Below are 16,267 nucleotides of genomic sequence, written 5' to 3' on the forward strand. Positions count from 1 at the left end.
GGTGAGGCAGGTACACTTACTAGCTTGTCTGTTTGACAAGGGAAGAAACCCACAGAAGTTAAGTGACTTGCCCAAGTTCAAAGGGCTTGAAAGTTATAAATGCCTCATGGTTGACATATATGAAGGGAAGAGGAAAAACTTCTGGTACATTCCAAATGGTAGTATTTTTGGTTTGTGGTTCTTTGTTGCATCCTCTCATTTGTCTTTGATTGAAGGTTATTGTTTCTCTTGAGTGATGGGTTACCTTTGGGTGACTAACCTTATTTTTATAGGTGCGCTTTTTCTCTTGATCTCACTTTTGTCTTTTTAAAGAGTAATAGCAACTTTTGTGTGCTTTTCCCATGTCTGGACTGCATTACTCTATTAAGTCCGAAGTGAAGGCAAAATTGCTCCGTAGAAGGAGTCCATGATGGTGACTAGTTATTTTCCTTTCAAAACACTTGACTGACTACATGGAAACACAGAAGCTGGTATAAAAAGAGGAAACCGACAAATTCAGTTTTAGGTCTGCAGGTTTTTAGCTTGGGTTTAACGCTCACGCGTCTGGCTTGCTTAGAGCCGATGGTTATGAATTCACTAGAATCATGTAGTATGTGTCCCTACTAAGTGCTGTAAACAGTAACTTAACATGTGTGCTATGGTCTTTTGAGCCCATTAGGTAAATAAATTCCTTCCTAGGGATTAATTAGTCACGGTTAGAGATGCAATAATTCATCATGCAAAATGCCAGAGCTGTCTTAGTGAAAAATTCTTGGTGATCCAGAAATGTCTCTCTGTCTGGCCTTACTAGAATTTAGCGTAGGCTTTTGTGTTCCTCCGTGAACTTGGCAAGTTTGTAAATCATAATGGTTTTGAGATAAGAGTGGGGAAAAAAAATCTAAAGAGCGATTCGCTAACGTGAATGCATCTTGGGGTGGCAACTTCAAATCGTTTCCTCTCTGCTTATGTCTTTAAGCTCATACTTCTTGTTCATACTCAAGACCGTTAGAGCACTTAGCAGCTTTTTTAGTAGTGTCCGCATCTCTCCTCATCCACTCATCTCTTCACATGTGAGCTGTAGCTTGATTAGGAGCTGAAAGCACAGGAAGTAGGAGTTCATAACGTGCACAGTGGAAAAGGCATGGGCTTTGAAGTCGCGTATAAGCTTGAAGTCCGGGTCTGATGTTAGCTGTGGGTGTGGGAGCAAGTTACTGTACCTCTCTGTTCCTCTGATTCCTTATCTGTAAAAAGGGTGGCGATAACCATCTCGCCAGACTGTTTTGAGTATTGTCTTAGATTATGTGTGCAAAATAACCACCGCAATCCCTGGCACGTAACAGACACTAAATAATATCCTGTGTTCACTTTCATCTGCCCTTTCCCAAGTGTATGACACAAGGATGCATGTACATTTTTGTGGTTCGTTTGAAAATTTCCCAAGTAGATGAGTGAGAGCTGGCTTGTCAGCATTTGTTGTCAGTGGGATCTTGGATAATTTTTGGACTCAGTATTTACAAAAATGCAGGTACTTTTAGGCCTGGTTATTTAGAAATATAGTACCCATGTTAGAGGATATAGAAGCCTTTTACTGGGGCGCCCAGGTGGCTCAGTCAGTTAAGTGTCCGACTCAGGGCTGATTTTGGCTCAGGTCATGAGCTCATGGTTCGTGAATTCGAGCCCCGCCTCGGGCTCTCCGCTGACAGCGCAGAGCCTGCTTGGGATTCTCTCTCTCTCTCTCCCTCTCTCTGCCCCTCCCCCGCGTTCATGTTTTTTGTCTCTCTCCAAATAAATAAAACTTAAAAAACAACCAAACACCTCTTCCTGTTTGGATTGGTCACAGCATATTAGGAATTTTGTGTTCGGTTCTAGCACCACGTCTTGAGAGGCAGGATAGGGAAGCTTTTAAGGGCCAGACCGCTCAGGCTTGCGGACTGGCTCTGCTACTTAAAAGTTCTGTGCCTCCGACGCACAACTCTGTTTCCTGTCTGTAAAAAGAGGGGTAATAATGGCACCTACCTCCTAGGGTTGTTGTCAGGAATAAATGAGTTCCTATGTGGAAACCACTTAGGTTAATGCTGAGCGTACAGTGAGCTCCATGTGAATGTTCGCTGTTTTTGGAGGGACTTCAGAGCAAATCCACAAGGATGGTGGGCTGCGTGGGAGCCATGTTGTGGGAGAAACGGTGGAAGCAGTTAGAGATGTTTATGTAACCTGAGAGAAAAGTACTGAGAGCGCATTGCCATCGAAAGAGAAATTGTACGGAGGAGGGAATAGACTTCCGTCACCGCAAGAAGGTGGAACTCAGATCAATGGTAGAAATCATCAAGAGGCTGATTTTATTGTAATGAAAGGCTTCGTAACAAGGAGAGCTGTTAAGAATTGCAGTGAACGGCTTTGTGAACCGGGGAGCCGTCCGTGTCCGTGCCACAGAGGCTCGTCAGAAGGCTGGGGAGAGGTTCGCGCCCTGGCTGGCAAGGTGACCTCGTTGGCAGGTGTTCTCTCCTACACTGCTATCAGTCCGGGTCAAGTGACTGGCTTCCAGGAAGATAATTCCACGCTGAAATTTGCTGGGTTTTGGTAGCAGGCCTGGAAACTTTCTCCCTAGAATTCTAGTCTGCTCTTATGGTCTATCGTTCATTCATTGTGCAGATACTTATTGTGGGAGACATTGTATTTCTGGTCTCAGAAAAGAAAACAGGTTGGAAACGCCGTCCAGTACGCAGTCTTTGAAGGTACCCAGTGAATGACGTTTCGTTATTGTTGGGGCCATTCTCCTTGTGTTGTTTCTGAAGTTCTCTTTAAAAAAAAAAAGGTTTTTTTAATGTTTATTTTTGAGACAGAGAGAGAGCATGAGCGGGGCAAGGGGAGAGAGAGAGGGAGACACAGAATCTGAAGCAAGCTCCAGGCTCTGAGCTGTCAGCACAGAGCCCACATGGGGCTCAAACTCACAAACCACAGAATCATGACCTGAGCCAAAGTCAGGACACTTAACTGACTGAGCCACCCAGGTGCCCCTGTTTCTGAAGTCCTTAGGAGCAAAGCACAGAATGCCCTTTGTTTGAGAATGTCTTTGTCAAGGATGTTTATTTGGGTGTTTGGAAGACAGAGATGATCTGTCCCTTTAGAAAAATGGGAAGGCATGTTTACTGTCCGGTATAGAAGGTGTAGTTTTCTAAGCTGAGGGTTCCTCTCTAGTCACTCACAGCGTATACAGGCACGCATTTGGGTCCAGTTGCCTAACCATCTTGGGACTAGGGGCCTGGTGGTGGGGGGGCTGCTGCAGATATGCTGGTGCCCTTGCTTCTTGCTGTGCTGTGAATGACAAAGCCCTTTGCTTCTGACCCACGAGTTTTGTGTCTTCTAGCAGCATCCATGAAACTCTGGCTGGCTCACTCGTTAGCTCGTGGGTAGGATAAAATCTCAGACTGTCTACAGTGCTTGACGGCAAAGAGGAGTAAGGTGAGCCAGAGAGGTTAAATCCCATGGCCAGTGCCGAATGACCTACTGTTTTGGGGGTGATGGAATTCGAACCTGTGTCTCCAAAGGATATTCTTTCCATGACCTCGTGGAACACTGCTCTTGCCTTTACTGCCATCACTGCTGTTCCTTTGACAGTGATCGCCAGCCACAGTCCCCACCGTTTGTTGCGTGCTGGTGACTGCCAGGCCTTGTTTGATCTCCTTTACTTCCCACCAGCAGCCCACCAAGGAAGGTGACCGTACTGTCTGGGTTCTGTAGGCGAGCAAAATGAGATGCCACGACCAAGGTCACATGGGCAGTAAATGGTGGAGCCAGGATTCAAAAGGTAGAGGGAGGATGGCAAGAGGGCTCCCCCCCACGCCCCAAGGGCCGTTAGGAGGGTTAAACATACGTTCTATGAGGTGCACAGCACTGCTGGTTTCTGGCCACTATAACAAACCTTCCTAAAGGCTATTATTATTGTCATTATTAACCTTGGTGCCTTTTCCCCTTCTAATTAAAAAAAACAAAAAAACAAAAAAACAAAAAACTTTAGTTTTGGTCTCTCTTGCTGACGAAAGGCAGAATGTCATTCAGCCCGGTTCACATTAAGAGGATGAATATTAAAGGGGCGCAAACCTGGCACAGGCTATTTCCTTATACAAATATTTTCTTTAAAAATGAAAATAGGAGCTAAAATCCCCTATAGACCCAATTTACTTTTTTTTTTTTTTTTTTTAACATTTTTTATTTATTTTTGGGACAGAGAGAGACAGAGCATGAACGGGGGAGGGGCAGAGAGAGAGGGAGACACAGAATCGGAAACAGGCTCCAGGCTCCGAGCCATCAGCCCAGAGCCTGACGCGGGGCTCGAACTCACGGACCGCGAGATCGTGACCTGGCTGAAGTCGGACGCTTAACCGACTGCGCCATCCAGGCGCCCCTAGACCCAATTTACTTTTAATCTTCATTTTAGTAACCCTTTCCATCTCATAAATAACTCCTAACGCGACGGTAATGTGTTACAGTGACAGCTGATGCCTGGGAAGGTGTCCTCTCTGGGCCTGACATTTTCTTTAATGGTAATTCTCCTAGTTAATGTAAACAATGTGAAATGTTTGGCATGTTTCCTTCCACAAATGGTGGTGGAGAGGAAATCAAAGCATTGTAAAGACGGCAAACTGATCCAGGGTAACTTTGACAAATCCGTGTCTGTGTGCTGTTATAAGGGGAAATGAGAGGTAGATACCTAGGAACTCTTCCCTTTGGGACAGCTGATAAATTGAAGGCCTTTTCTGATTGTGCTTTACTTTAGATTACCAGCCTGGAAGGTTTCAGATTTAAAGAGCAAAGTTATGTATCATAGAAACAATAGGAAGACATGCTTAGCTCCCTGTACCTACGTATTGCAAGTGATATTCATAGCTCCATCTTTGAAGCCATATTCCTCCTAGGTTCTCCACTCTGATTCATGTTATGAGTCAGATACTTGTGTGGGACTTTCTCCCTGAAAGTGACTTTGGAGGTATGGTGGTCTGATATATGATCACCAGTTGACAGAGGAGGATGCAGGATCTGGCAGGATACAGGCCTTCCTTCAAGTCTTGGGGTTCCTACTGCGTTGCTTTCCTGAGCGAACACCACAGCCCTTAGAGGCTTTGCCTTTTCCTTCGTTATATGTCTTGTCCTGTCTGCACCTCCCTCACCCCCGTCCCCGCCATTTGCTGCTAGAACTGGTCTCTTGGCATCCCTAACACATTTACACAATTCTTTTTAGAGGTGAGATTGATGTCAAAGACTGGCCTGCTGAATCTCTCTGTAAATTGGAAAAGAAGTTTTATATATTATGTGGCTCATGAATTAAGATCTCTTGCTCTAAATGACAGTTGGGGAAAAAAACTGGTGTACAGTATTTTGCTTGTGAATATCTGGAAGTAGATATGTGATTGATTCACTGACAGACCATCTCTGAAAGCAGTTCTAATGATGGACTTATAATTGATTGCATCCATCATTGAGAGCCTAAACTACCCCCTTCCTAAATTAAAGATAAATGAAATAAGCTATGCTGAATGTATAAGCTGACAAATCTGAGGGAATTTAATGAAACTCTAAATTACCACAGCCAACAGATAAGAGAAAAGGGTTTCTTTGTTGCTGATTACAACACTAAATAAAAAAATTTTTCAAAAAAAGATAATAAAAGAAACAAAGATCTGTGGCCCACATATCAAACTAAGTTATTGAAAGGTTTTTAATAAGTGTATCTATCTCATTCCCTGGTTATTGTTGATTTATATCAATCTCATTAGTGCTGTTGGAAGAATAGTAAACGTAGGGATTGTCTTCTGGTGTAGCTTATATTATTGTTGTTGTAACATACTTTAGAATCGATATGACTTTATTTCCGGGCTGTTGGGGGCTCTGTGTCAAATTTAGTTCATTTAAATGAGCTATTTGGAATGTAGTTCTTCAGTGTATAAGTAATTTTATCAGTGAGTACACTTTTAGCTCTATGTAAAAGACAGGTTGAGGGTGACTTAAACAGTGGGTGTTGGTTCTCTCCCCTAACAAGAAGCCCTGAGGTAAGGCAGTGTAGAGTTGGCTGCTTTGGTGGCCCAATGATGTCACAGCAGTAGCCGGCATTTCTCTTGGCTTTCCCTTCCATGGTTGTAAGGTGTGTGAAACATTTGAGTATCTTAGCGTTGTGTAATAATCGGGAAAAGGGACCTGCCTCCTATTAATCTTGCAAGAAAACTCCTGGAGGCCCTTAGGTCTCATTGGTCAGATTTGCCACGGATAAGGCGAATGGAATTACTGGGATTCACTCAAGTGATCAAGACCCGCCCAGACTCTTGGAGAGTTCATGCTGCCTCTTAATGGATTAAAATTGGTATGCCAGGGAAAGAGTGAAAGCCTCCTTGGATAGGCAAACAGCAAATCCACTTAGATGGGCTACTGAAATTTGCTATAAAAGTGGTTTCATATTTTCTGTTAGTAACTTGTTTTCATTTCCTCCCTAGTTAGTTAGATGAATGTGCCAGCATATTAACTTGTCTTTTACTGTTTTGCTTTTAAATGAATTTTTTAAAAAAACGTTTATTTTTGAGAGAGAGAGAGAGAGTGCATGCCAGCCAGGAAGGGGCAGAGAGAGAGACAGAGGATCCGAAACAGCCTCTGTTCTAACAGCATGGAGCCCGATGGCGGGGCTTGAACTCACGAACCGCGATATCATGACCTGAGCCGAAATCGAGAGTCAGACGCTTAACAGAGTAAGCCACCCGGGCACCCCCTTTTTTGCTTTTAAATTTGATTCGGCTTGATATGATCTCTGTCTTCACCAGGACTCTGTCTACCAGTGATGATGTTGAAGACCGAGAAAATGAGAAGGGCCGCCTTGAAGAAGCCTATGAGAAATGTGACCGTGACCTGGATGAGTTGATTGTACAGCACTACACAGAGTTGACGACAGCCATTCGCACATACCAGAGCATCACAGAGCGCATTACCAACTCCCGAAATAAGATAAAGCAGGTGAGCCTCCTTCCCTCCTGTGATTGTCGCACCGCATCTACCGTTAGTAGCGTGTAGAGGTGCCACGGTGGTGGTGAATGGCCATAGTGAGTGATGCGTAACGACGCTTTTCGGGAGTTTTGCAAGTGTCTTTGAAAGCCTGGCTGCGGAGGATCACAGAGGGCATCCCAGGCTTGCCTCTTCCCGATGTCTTATCCTTGGCTTCTGCTGCTCCTTCTCCTTGCCGTGTGAAATGGTGTGGAGGAGGTGGCCTCAACATGAAGACACTGAAGGGCCTCTTGCTATTAGAGGCTCCCATTTCTGTGTATCAAATGTATGGCGTCTGGTCCTATCCCACACTGTGTGTGTGTGTGTGTGTGTGTGTTGCTGTAGCAGTTGAAAAATTTTTTGAAATTTTGGCTTTCACTGTGTCCGCTCATTTGAAATTGGTTGTGATTTCTATGTAGTCATTGTACGTTCTTGGTATGATTTTGAGAAGAAACCCTAACTTACAGATTATTTCAACATGCATTTATGGATACTGGCATTCTTGAATATCGTTCTTCAGTAGTGACGAGCATGTATTAACTTACTTACATTTTGTCATTTTCTTAATATTTTGCAGCAATTTCTTTTCATTCTTTTTTTCTTCCTCCCCATCTTTCTACTTCTTGCCCCCTTTTCTCTCCCCGCCCACCTCCTTCCTTTTGTAGTAGGTCCTTGAAAAACTCTTGGTTCCTGGCTACCAGGTCTTTGCTGCCTAAAGGATAAAGTGGGCTCATAAAGGGTATTTTTATATTTGGCCTGAGGGATGAACTGACATGTAGGTGCTGTCACGTCGTCATATGGTTTTGGCCATGTGTTTCAAGGGTCACTCCTTTTAATACCACTCTGATGGCATTAATTGCTACCACTTAGCACTGCTTGTTTGCCAGGCATGGCTGTTCCTCACTCAGCAGACTAGGATGTAAACGCTGGTCTCCTTTTCAGGTCCTTGCTGCTGGTTTTCAGACATCTTTTAAGTGGTAACCTCCCTTTTTGAAATGAGCTGTCTTGTGGAACCCCGATATGTTAGCTGCCTCTTGTTCGGTGTTGGGTGAGAGATGCAGGGCCTCATGCTTGATCCCCTCCTTATAAGCCTGCAGCTGGGGGCGCCTGGGTGGCTCAGTCGGTTGGGCGGCTGACTTCGGCTCAGGTCATGATCTTGCGGTCCGTGAGTTCGAGCCCCGCGTCGGGCTCTGTGCTGATGGCTCGGAGCCTGGAGCCTGTTTCCGATTCTGTGTCTCCCTCTCTCTGACCCTCCCCTGTTCATGCTCTGTCTCTCTCTGTCTCAAAAATAAATAAATGTTAAAAAAAAAAAAAAAAAGCCTGCAGCTGCCCTTCCAGCACCTCTGTGGCCACAGGGCTGCACAGACCATTTGCAGTACTCTGGCTGTGCTGTTGATTGGTCAGGGAGTTCCCTGCACTGTGCCCGCCTGGTGGTATCTTCCCCGCCTTGTTCCCCCCCCCCCCCCCCCCCCCCCCCCCCCCCCCCCCGGGGATATCTAGGCTCCCAGCTTTCCCGCATTTTCTTTTCTGTCTTCTAGGCCTTATGTTATGATTTTCTAAGCAGAGACCTAAATTATTCTTCTAAGAATGTGGTTGATAGTTTCAGCCTCTCTGAGTACCTGTTGAGAACCAGTAAGCTCTTAACCTATTTTGAAGCAATTTGTTGACCTCTTTACCTTGTCAAATTAACTGGGAATTTTCAAAAGGAATACTATAATTCTTAGCCTTTACAAATGATGAGTTCATCCTATGGATTTATCTGTGAAACTAGGTAAAGCTGTAGATCAGTTTAAAGTAAACTGTAGTCCATTTTGACCCAATACACTAAGCTCAAGAGGAGTCAGAAAATGTTCAGCGGTGCTGACCTTCTGGCTCTGCCCCGGGGAATCCCAGGAAGGGTGAAGGTTTGGTATCTCTGTTTTCTGATTAGTTTGCTTGGCTGAAAGGACTTTGTCATAATGTCAGGGGAAGCGCTAGTGGTTTCTGCTTTGACACCCTCTCACTTGGAGTCGATAGCCTCTTTGCCTAGAGAGTGTTGGCTGGTTTTGAAAAGAGTCTCATCTTGATTATTTCACATTTACTTTAGTGGCCATAGTCTGTCCACCATCCCCATTTTTAAGTACGTTGGGATTTTGAGCGAAAGAAAATAAAAAGAAAACTTGGTGTTTGTTACATCAGACAGTTGTCAAAGTAAATGTCACACAATTCTGTTATGAATTAGCTTCAGTATTGGGAAGAGAAAGGGCTAACACTCTTTTCCAAAAAGCCTCTAGTAATTGATAACTAAGAGCAGAAAAATGTTGGGGGGAAAAATGAAAGCGAATTTGTTTCTATTGTATAATTCGACAGTTTTATAATGTGAAAGTCTATTTCTTATCACCAAGGAAACGCTGATGTTTTCTTCCGAATCTTTCCCTGTCATTTTTGGTTTTTAATTGTTACTTTGGATTGTATGTAAAATCTCGGTGGATGTAGGTGTGTGTATTTTTAAAGTAAAAGTGGGGATGATTGTATAATCATGGGGCTACATGATTTCACACCCAGCAAGATACTGAGGATGTATAGATGTGAGTTGAAATTTTCTTTCTGCTCTCTGCCAAAAGTAATGAGGATTCGTTCAACAAATACCTGTTGAGTGCTGGCTGTGTGCCTGGTTCTGTTTTAACTGCTGGGGTGACACCAGTGGAAAACACCTGTCCCTGTCCTCATGGAACTTACACGTTACAGGAGGAAACGGAAAAAGAAAGTAGGTGTTACTTAACAGCAGTGATTTAGTCTCTGTATAAAGTGCCTGTTTGGTGCTGAGCGTTGCTCTAGGCTCTGGGGTCTAGAAGTGAATCAAACAAATTCCTGTCCTTGTGGAGTTTACATTCTGCTTTACATTCTAGTCAAGGGAGACCCCACTATAAATTAGTAAAATGCTGTCTAACAGATGGTAAGAAGTGCTGTACTTAAGAATCCAAGAGCAAGGAAGGGAGAATAGAGAGTTGCTGCTTCAGTGGCCTAGCCGGGCAGAGTTCACTGAGGTTACATTTGAGCCAACACCTGCAGAAACTGAGGGAGAGTCAGGAGAAGCGCCTTAGGAAGAAGGCATGGCAGGGGCAGCAAGGTCTTGAAGCAAGAACATGATAGGAGTTTGGGGGAAGCAGTGAGGAGGCCAGTGGGGCTGAAGCAAAATGGGGTGGGGAGAGGTGAGAGTGCTGGACAGAGAGGGCGAGGGAGAGAGAGAGAGAGCTGGTGGGTGAGGTACAGTGTAGTGGGTCAGGTCACGTGGGGTTTTGGTGCCTGTAAGGACTTTGTTCATAACTCTTTGTGACGGGAGACCACTGTAATCAGCTTTTGAACATAAAACCGGCATGATATAACTAACGTTTTAAAAGGGCTAGCTGCTATTCTGAGAGTAGATTTTGGTGGGGACCAAGGCAGGTGAAGGTGTTCATGTTCACGCTTTTAAAGCTTGAGAACACAGAACTGTTTACATTTCCCACTGTGTTAATAGTTTCGTATATGGATTTATATTGGGAGGATCTATGTCCTTGGGGATATTGAGGTGACAGACAGAGTTGACTCTTTTCCCAGGTAGTCAAGTCTATTGGGAATGTTTTTCTAGATTAAAAAATTTACATGTCCATATAAGAGATATATATGATTGATCAGGTTGAGTGATGTGGATAATCAAAATACTTAGGCTACCCTATTATTACTGTTGAACACATAGTGATATCAGTCAGAATGAGATGTTACTGTACTAGAAAACTTCAGAAGCCACAGGTACTGCCAGTGTCTCATAATAATGACTGTTCCAGCAGCGGCACCAAAATAGAGGGATATGAATGGATACAAGCTGGGAACTTGGGTAATGTTTGAATTTGAATGTGATTGTTGGTCTTTGAATTTGAGTGTTTCCTCCATGCTCTGCTAGGTAGACGAGAGGACATCAGATTTCTTTAAAGATACTAAGTGTCTGTCTAATGTTTATCACAGAAGCTGGAAGACAAGGGAAAACAGATACTTGTCTCTCTTGTGAGGTGTGCACAAACACTTTACGATTCCCCCCAATTTCAGCTGCTCTGTTGGTACTAGATGAAACTGCTAACTCATTTTTCTTGCCTGTAATTGGAAATAACTATATGTGATTATTCAAATGAAGTTGTTAAGAGCTTAATCATTGAGTAGTGCAACATTCATTACTTAGCATTTAAAATAATTTTGTGGCTTTTATATGAAACTATACCTTAAGAGGCAGAATAAGAACAAAGAATAATCTTAATATAGAACATGTCGCAGTAGAGCAACATGGTTGTGGTAGGAAATTGTTACGGCCCAAACGTATGATGGAAAAATCCCGGCTGCTTCTATGAGAAAGGGAGAAAGGGTAGAAAGGTGGGCTAAACGGTGGGCAATAATGCGCTAGCATAATTTAAAATGTACTAGGCAGTATTGCGTGTTAATGCGGTCACAAGAACTATGCGCTCATCTCTCCGTTGAGTTTAACTGTATCTGTATTTGTGTACCATGTCAAGACTCTGCAACTTAACGGAAAAGTATTGCCCTCAGAAGGGGTTCTGTGGAGCCTCTCAGAGAATTTAAGACCTTAGAATGGCAGCTAAACCCGCCCCTCCTCCTCCAAAACTAAGGAAACAAAAGCATGGGAATAAAAGTTTGAGGGTAATTTAAAAGTGATCTGCAGTTCTAAAAGGCTTTTAAACAGAACGGTGAGTGGTGTTTCTGTACTTCTTTCTAGGCACTTTCTAGAAGGCTGTGGAAAAAAATGGGTTGGACACAGGTCAGGAGAATACCCATGAACACGCTTATATGTAGATTTATTTTTAACTACAGAAGAGAAAGTCTGTTTTGTACTTTCAGAATTAAGAATGACGTTGACTGTTAACATTAGTTTTCACCTACCATCCCTTGCGTAGAACATTTCTAGTCTCTAGTTTCAGTGGGGTGCTTGCGCATTTGTTGTGCTTTATTATAGACAGTTTGCACACTCAAAGGCAGTCTCTCCTCCCATTATCCTTGATCAAAATCAGAAAGGCATTGAATTTGATGACTTAAGGCCTGGATCCATCAGCCTCTCGTACATGTATCTCTGCTACTCAGGCTCCAGGTAGTTTTCCTCCTGTCTTCATCTTCCCCAAGTCAAGCGTGCGAATAACTCTATTTCTCTGCTTTCTGTATCCTCTCCCATACCCATTCACAGTAACCTCTTGGGGCCTGTTACCCTCATTTTCTCTTTTGCTAATAGTCTCTAATTAGAATGGCTGGAAGTTCTAGTATATTGAAACTGAAATTCTTGCTGTGGCTGACCAGGTGATTAGGAGCAAATGTGAAGTTACTAGAAGTCTCAGGAAGGAAAGGAAACTTGTGTTTGAAGAAGGATTTCTGTACGTGGGTTTCGATGTCTTGATTTGAATAGCTTGACTCTGTGGATTTATTTCAAGAAGAAACAGGAAGATAATTTTTCAATCTTAATTATCCTGGTAAATTAAAACAGAATGGAATTAAAATACTGTTACCACATCGAGAAATAAAAGTTTAGATATACTTTGGTAACTTTCTCACATTTTAGATGATGTTCATTGATGGATACAGTCCTGTTTCTCTTCCCTGTATAAAAACATTTATTGAGCTATAATTGACATACAATAAACTGCAGTATTTTAGAAGACAGTTCAGTGAGTTTTGGCAAATGTATATGTCCTAGGATGTGTTCCCATCCACCCCAGAGAGTTCCCCCTTGCTCCTTTGGAGTGAAAAGACTGTGTTCCTCTACTCCTTTCCCACTCCCCTCCACATCCTGCCCCAAACAACTGCTGATTTGAATTCCATCACTACATTAATTTTTGCGTGTTCTAGAACTTCAGTATGTACTTCTTTGTATCTGGCTTCTTTTGTTCAGCATAATGTTTCTGAGATTCTTCATATTTCTTTTCTTTTATTACTGAGTAGTATTACCCCCCTGCCGCCCAAGTTTTAAAATAACATTTCTTCATAACCGTGACTTTCTAATCAAAAAGCTGAGGCCTCGGGGCAATTTAATATTAAAAGTTCTTGTACCTTCTTATGTCTGGAGCTTTGGCTAATAACTCAGTTTAGGGAATAGTTTTGGTGATGTTCATTTTCCATACAGCCTGATGCCGTCTCCCCCACCCCTAAACACAGACACAGAGTCCACTTTTCTTTTCCATTTTCTTCCATGTAGTAAGCAAAAATGAGAAGTGAGCAGACTACATTGTATATATCCTGCTGTGAAATGCCCTAACAGTCCTTTTCCCAATCAGAAAGGAGTTTGCCAAGCTTTACTGACACTAAGTAAGTTTATCCTGAGCCCTCTTGATCAAGAGCCTAGTTGGGTGTTGCACGACATAAAATTTATTTTTAACAATTTCCATAATAACTGTTAAACACCAAAGAAAAATCCGAGAATTACAGAACCCAGGTGATAAAAGTAGACTATCAGAAATCAAATTCAAACAGATTTTAACTAAGGATTTAAAAGAGAATGGATTTAATAGTTGGAGTTCTTAGCCCAGAGACCAAGAGTGCCAAGAGGATCTGGGAATAGCTTTGAGAAATATGTTTAAGAAGTCCAAAAAAGGGCATTAAGAGATACACAGTTCCAAAATAAGACCTAGGGATGAAGAGTAGAGCCTGGGGAATACCGTCAATAATAGTGTAACGACTTTGTATAGCGATAGATGGTAATGACACTTCGTCATGGTGAGCATTTTGTAATGTATATGATAGTCATATCGTTGTGTCATATACCTGAAACCAATAGTACATGTCAACCATACTTCAATTAATATTTTCAAAAGTCAAAATCGTAAGTGATGACAAAAACCAGTACTTCCCTACCTCATCCTTCCCCAGTCCCACTTCCAAAACTTCAGAGACACTGACTTTTACTCTTAGTAATATGCTTATACTATTCTTGGTTTTTCTACTTTAGACATTGGATATAAGCTTCCGGCTATGGAAGATGAGGATTTAGGTCCCCCTCCCACCGTTTCCTCTGCCCTACTTCATCTTCTTCCCACTTCCTCTCTCTAGTTGTATCCTAGTTGTTGGTTAAATAGATGCTGCTCATTTTATTACAGCTACGTGACTATTTCCCTCTGAGCCATCCAGCATACTATTTGTGCCTGTGCGGTTTTGTTGTTGCTGTTTTCCTTGCAGTTAATGCTTGAATCCTCCTGTTGCCTGTCTTCTGCATTGGTTTTCCCCTTTCCTGGATCCTGTGTTTCTGGTCTTCTGTTATTCTCTTGTGTTGATGGAGCACGTTCTTCACTAGCTTGCTGAGCTATGGTGCATCTAAGTTTTACCATTTTGAGAGCTTATAAGTCTGAAAATGTCTTTATTCTTCCCGCACACTTGATTGATAGTTTTTCTGGGAAATAATTCTCTCTTAGGATTTTGAAGCTATATCATTCCTTTGTCTTGTAGCTTTTAGCGTTGCTGTTGAGAAAAGTCTGATGCATTCTGATTCATAATGCTTTATATGGATTCTGTCCCTCCCCACTTCCCCCAAAAGCTTTTAAGATCGCCTCTCTATCCCATGTGTTCTCACACGGCAGGATCACATGTCCTGGCATGGTTCTTTTTTTACTCCATTTTCTTGAACGCTTGGTGTACTTTTTCAGTCTAAAAACACATGTCTTCCGGAACATTTTCTTTTATTATTGTATTTTTCTTTACTCCATTTGTCTCATTTTTCCTCCCCTGGAACTCCTATTTGGCAAATAGTGGACTTCTTGGATCAGTCTCCTCATTTCTTTTATCTTCCACCTTTCGTTTTTTGTTTTATTCTCTGTAGATTTCCTCAAAGATAGCTTCTGACCTTTATATTGGATTTTTTTCTACCATATTTTAATTTCCAAAGCTGTTTTTATTCTCAGGTTTTTTTTTTTTTTTTTTTTTATAGCATCCTATTCTTGTTTCATTGATGTAATATTTCCTATTTTTCCTAAGGGATATTGATTATAGTTTTAAAAAATTTCTGTTCTGCATAGTTTCTGGTGTTCCCCGCCCCTCCCCGCCCAGCCCCATCCAGCAGTTTTTTCTTTTTGTTTGTTTTGGTGCCTGCCTTTTCATATTCCAAGCTTTCCTTGGCTGTCTGGTGATCCTCGTCTAACTATTTAAATGAAAGAGGGAGTCAGTACAAAGCTGATTGGAAAGCTCAGAGCATGTTGTGGGCCTTGTCTAGTGATGATCGTGCAGGGACCCAGTAGTTTCCTCGGTGAAACTTCAGGTGTCACTAACTCTGGGTCTTTTCGCCTTGTCATCTTTCCCAAGAAAGGCCATAAGTTTCCTGTGTTGGAGCTAAAAATCAGGCTGAGTGTATTTAGAGGCAACCCTAGCAGGAGGCTGGGTGTCCAGAGCAGGCTGAGGATTTTACTGTTCCATAGGCCCACTTTAATATCATTCTTGTGTTTGCAGTCTGGTGCCTCACACCTTCCCCTTAGTGATGTCTGGCCTGGATCCTTTCTGATTGAGTTTCTTCAGATCATAAGCCTTCTAGTTGGCCAGTGTTTGGGGGGAGGGAATTACCCATCTGTGTGGATTGATGAAGGTCCAGGGCTCAAAATACTCCCTATGGAAGGTGTTGGCCCTGGGGCTCCGGCTTTCCGTGTTCTCGGCACCTCCTTGTCAGTGGTAGCAAACCCGTCTCCATACTAAGACTTTCAGATCACTCTGCTCTGCTAAATTACCCACATTCCATCTTCCTGCCAACTTGAAAAGTTTTGTTACCATCTCTTATATACCATTCCCCCCTCTCTGTTCTCTTTTCTAGATGCTTTATGATTAGCAAAAAAAAAAAAAAAAAAAAAAAAAAAAATCTGCAGAAAGGGGAAGGAAGGAGTGGAGGTAATTAGCACCGTCTTTGGTAGTTTTTCAAAAGGGTCCATGACTCCTTCCAAAGCGAATAATCATTCCACTGTGCTTATCAGGAGAGATTACAGAATCTCTTTATTTAGGGTTCTTTTTACATTGGAGAGTTTCATAAAAGTATGATAGGTGTATTGTCCTTAAGTTATTGGGATAGAGTAGATGCTTTCTCAGCAGAGAAATGTTTCTCAAGAAACATTCTGATCTTAGCATTCCATCTTTATATTTTCCTTGTTTGTCGGAAAATGTTAAAATTTAGTTTTATAATCACCAGAAGCATAGTGTTCATGAGTGTATGCACCACCACACCAGATCTTGTGGAAGACAAATTTTCAATGGTCAGAAACGTGGTAGACTTTCTGGGCTGATGGAA

At 42.5% G+C, this 16,267-nt stretch overlaps 1 protein-coding gene across 4 annotated transcripts in view; it reads left to right on the forward strand.

Annotated features, from left to right (window-relative positions):
- The window catches only part of EXOC4 (exocyst complex component 4), a 746,462-nt gene that overhangs the window by 16,750 nt on the left and 713,445 nt on the right, over positions 1 to 16,267 (forward strand). For all 4 annotated transcript variants that reach the window (XM_049643019.1, XM_049643021.1, XM_049643020.1 and 1 more), the window contains exon 2: positions 6,783 to 6,972. In XM_049643019.1, coding sequence (XP_049498976.1) covers positions 6,783 to 6,972 — 190 coding nt within the window. The remainder of the gene's footprint in view (positions 1 to 6,782; positions 6,973 to 16,267) is intronic.

This window comes from Panthera uncia, chromosome A2 (genome assembly GCF_023721935.1).
Source record: "Panthera uncia isolate 11264 chromosome A2, Puncia_PCG_1.0, whole genome shotgun sequence".
Classification (NCBI taxonomy): Eukaryota; Metazoa; Chordata; class Mammalia; order Carnivora; family Felidae; genus Panthera; species Panthera uncia.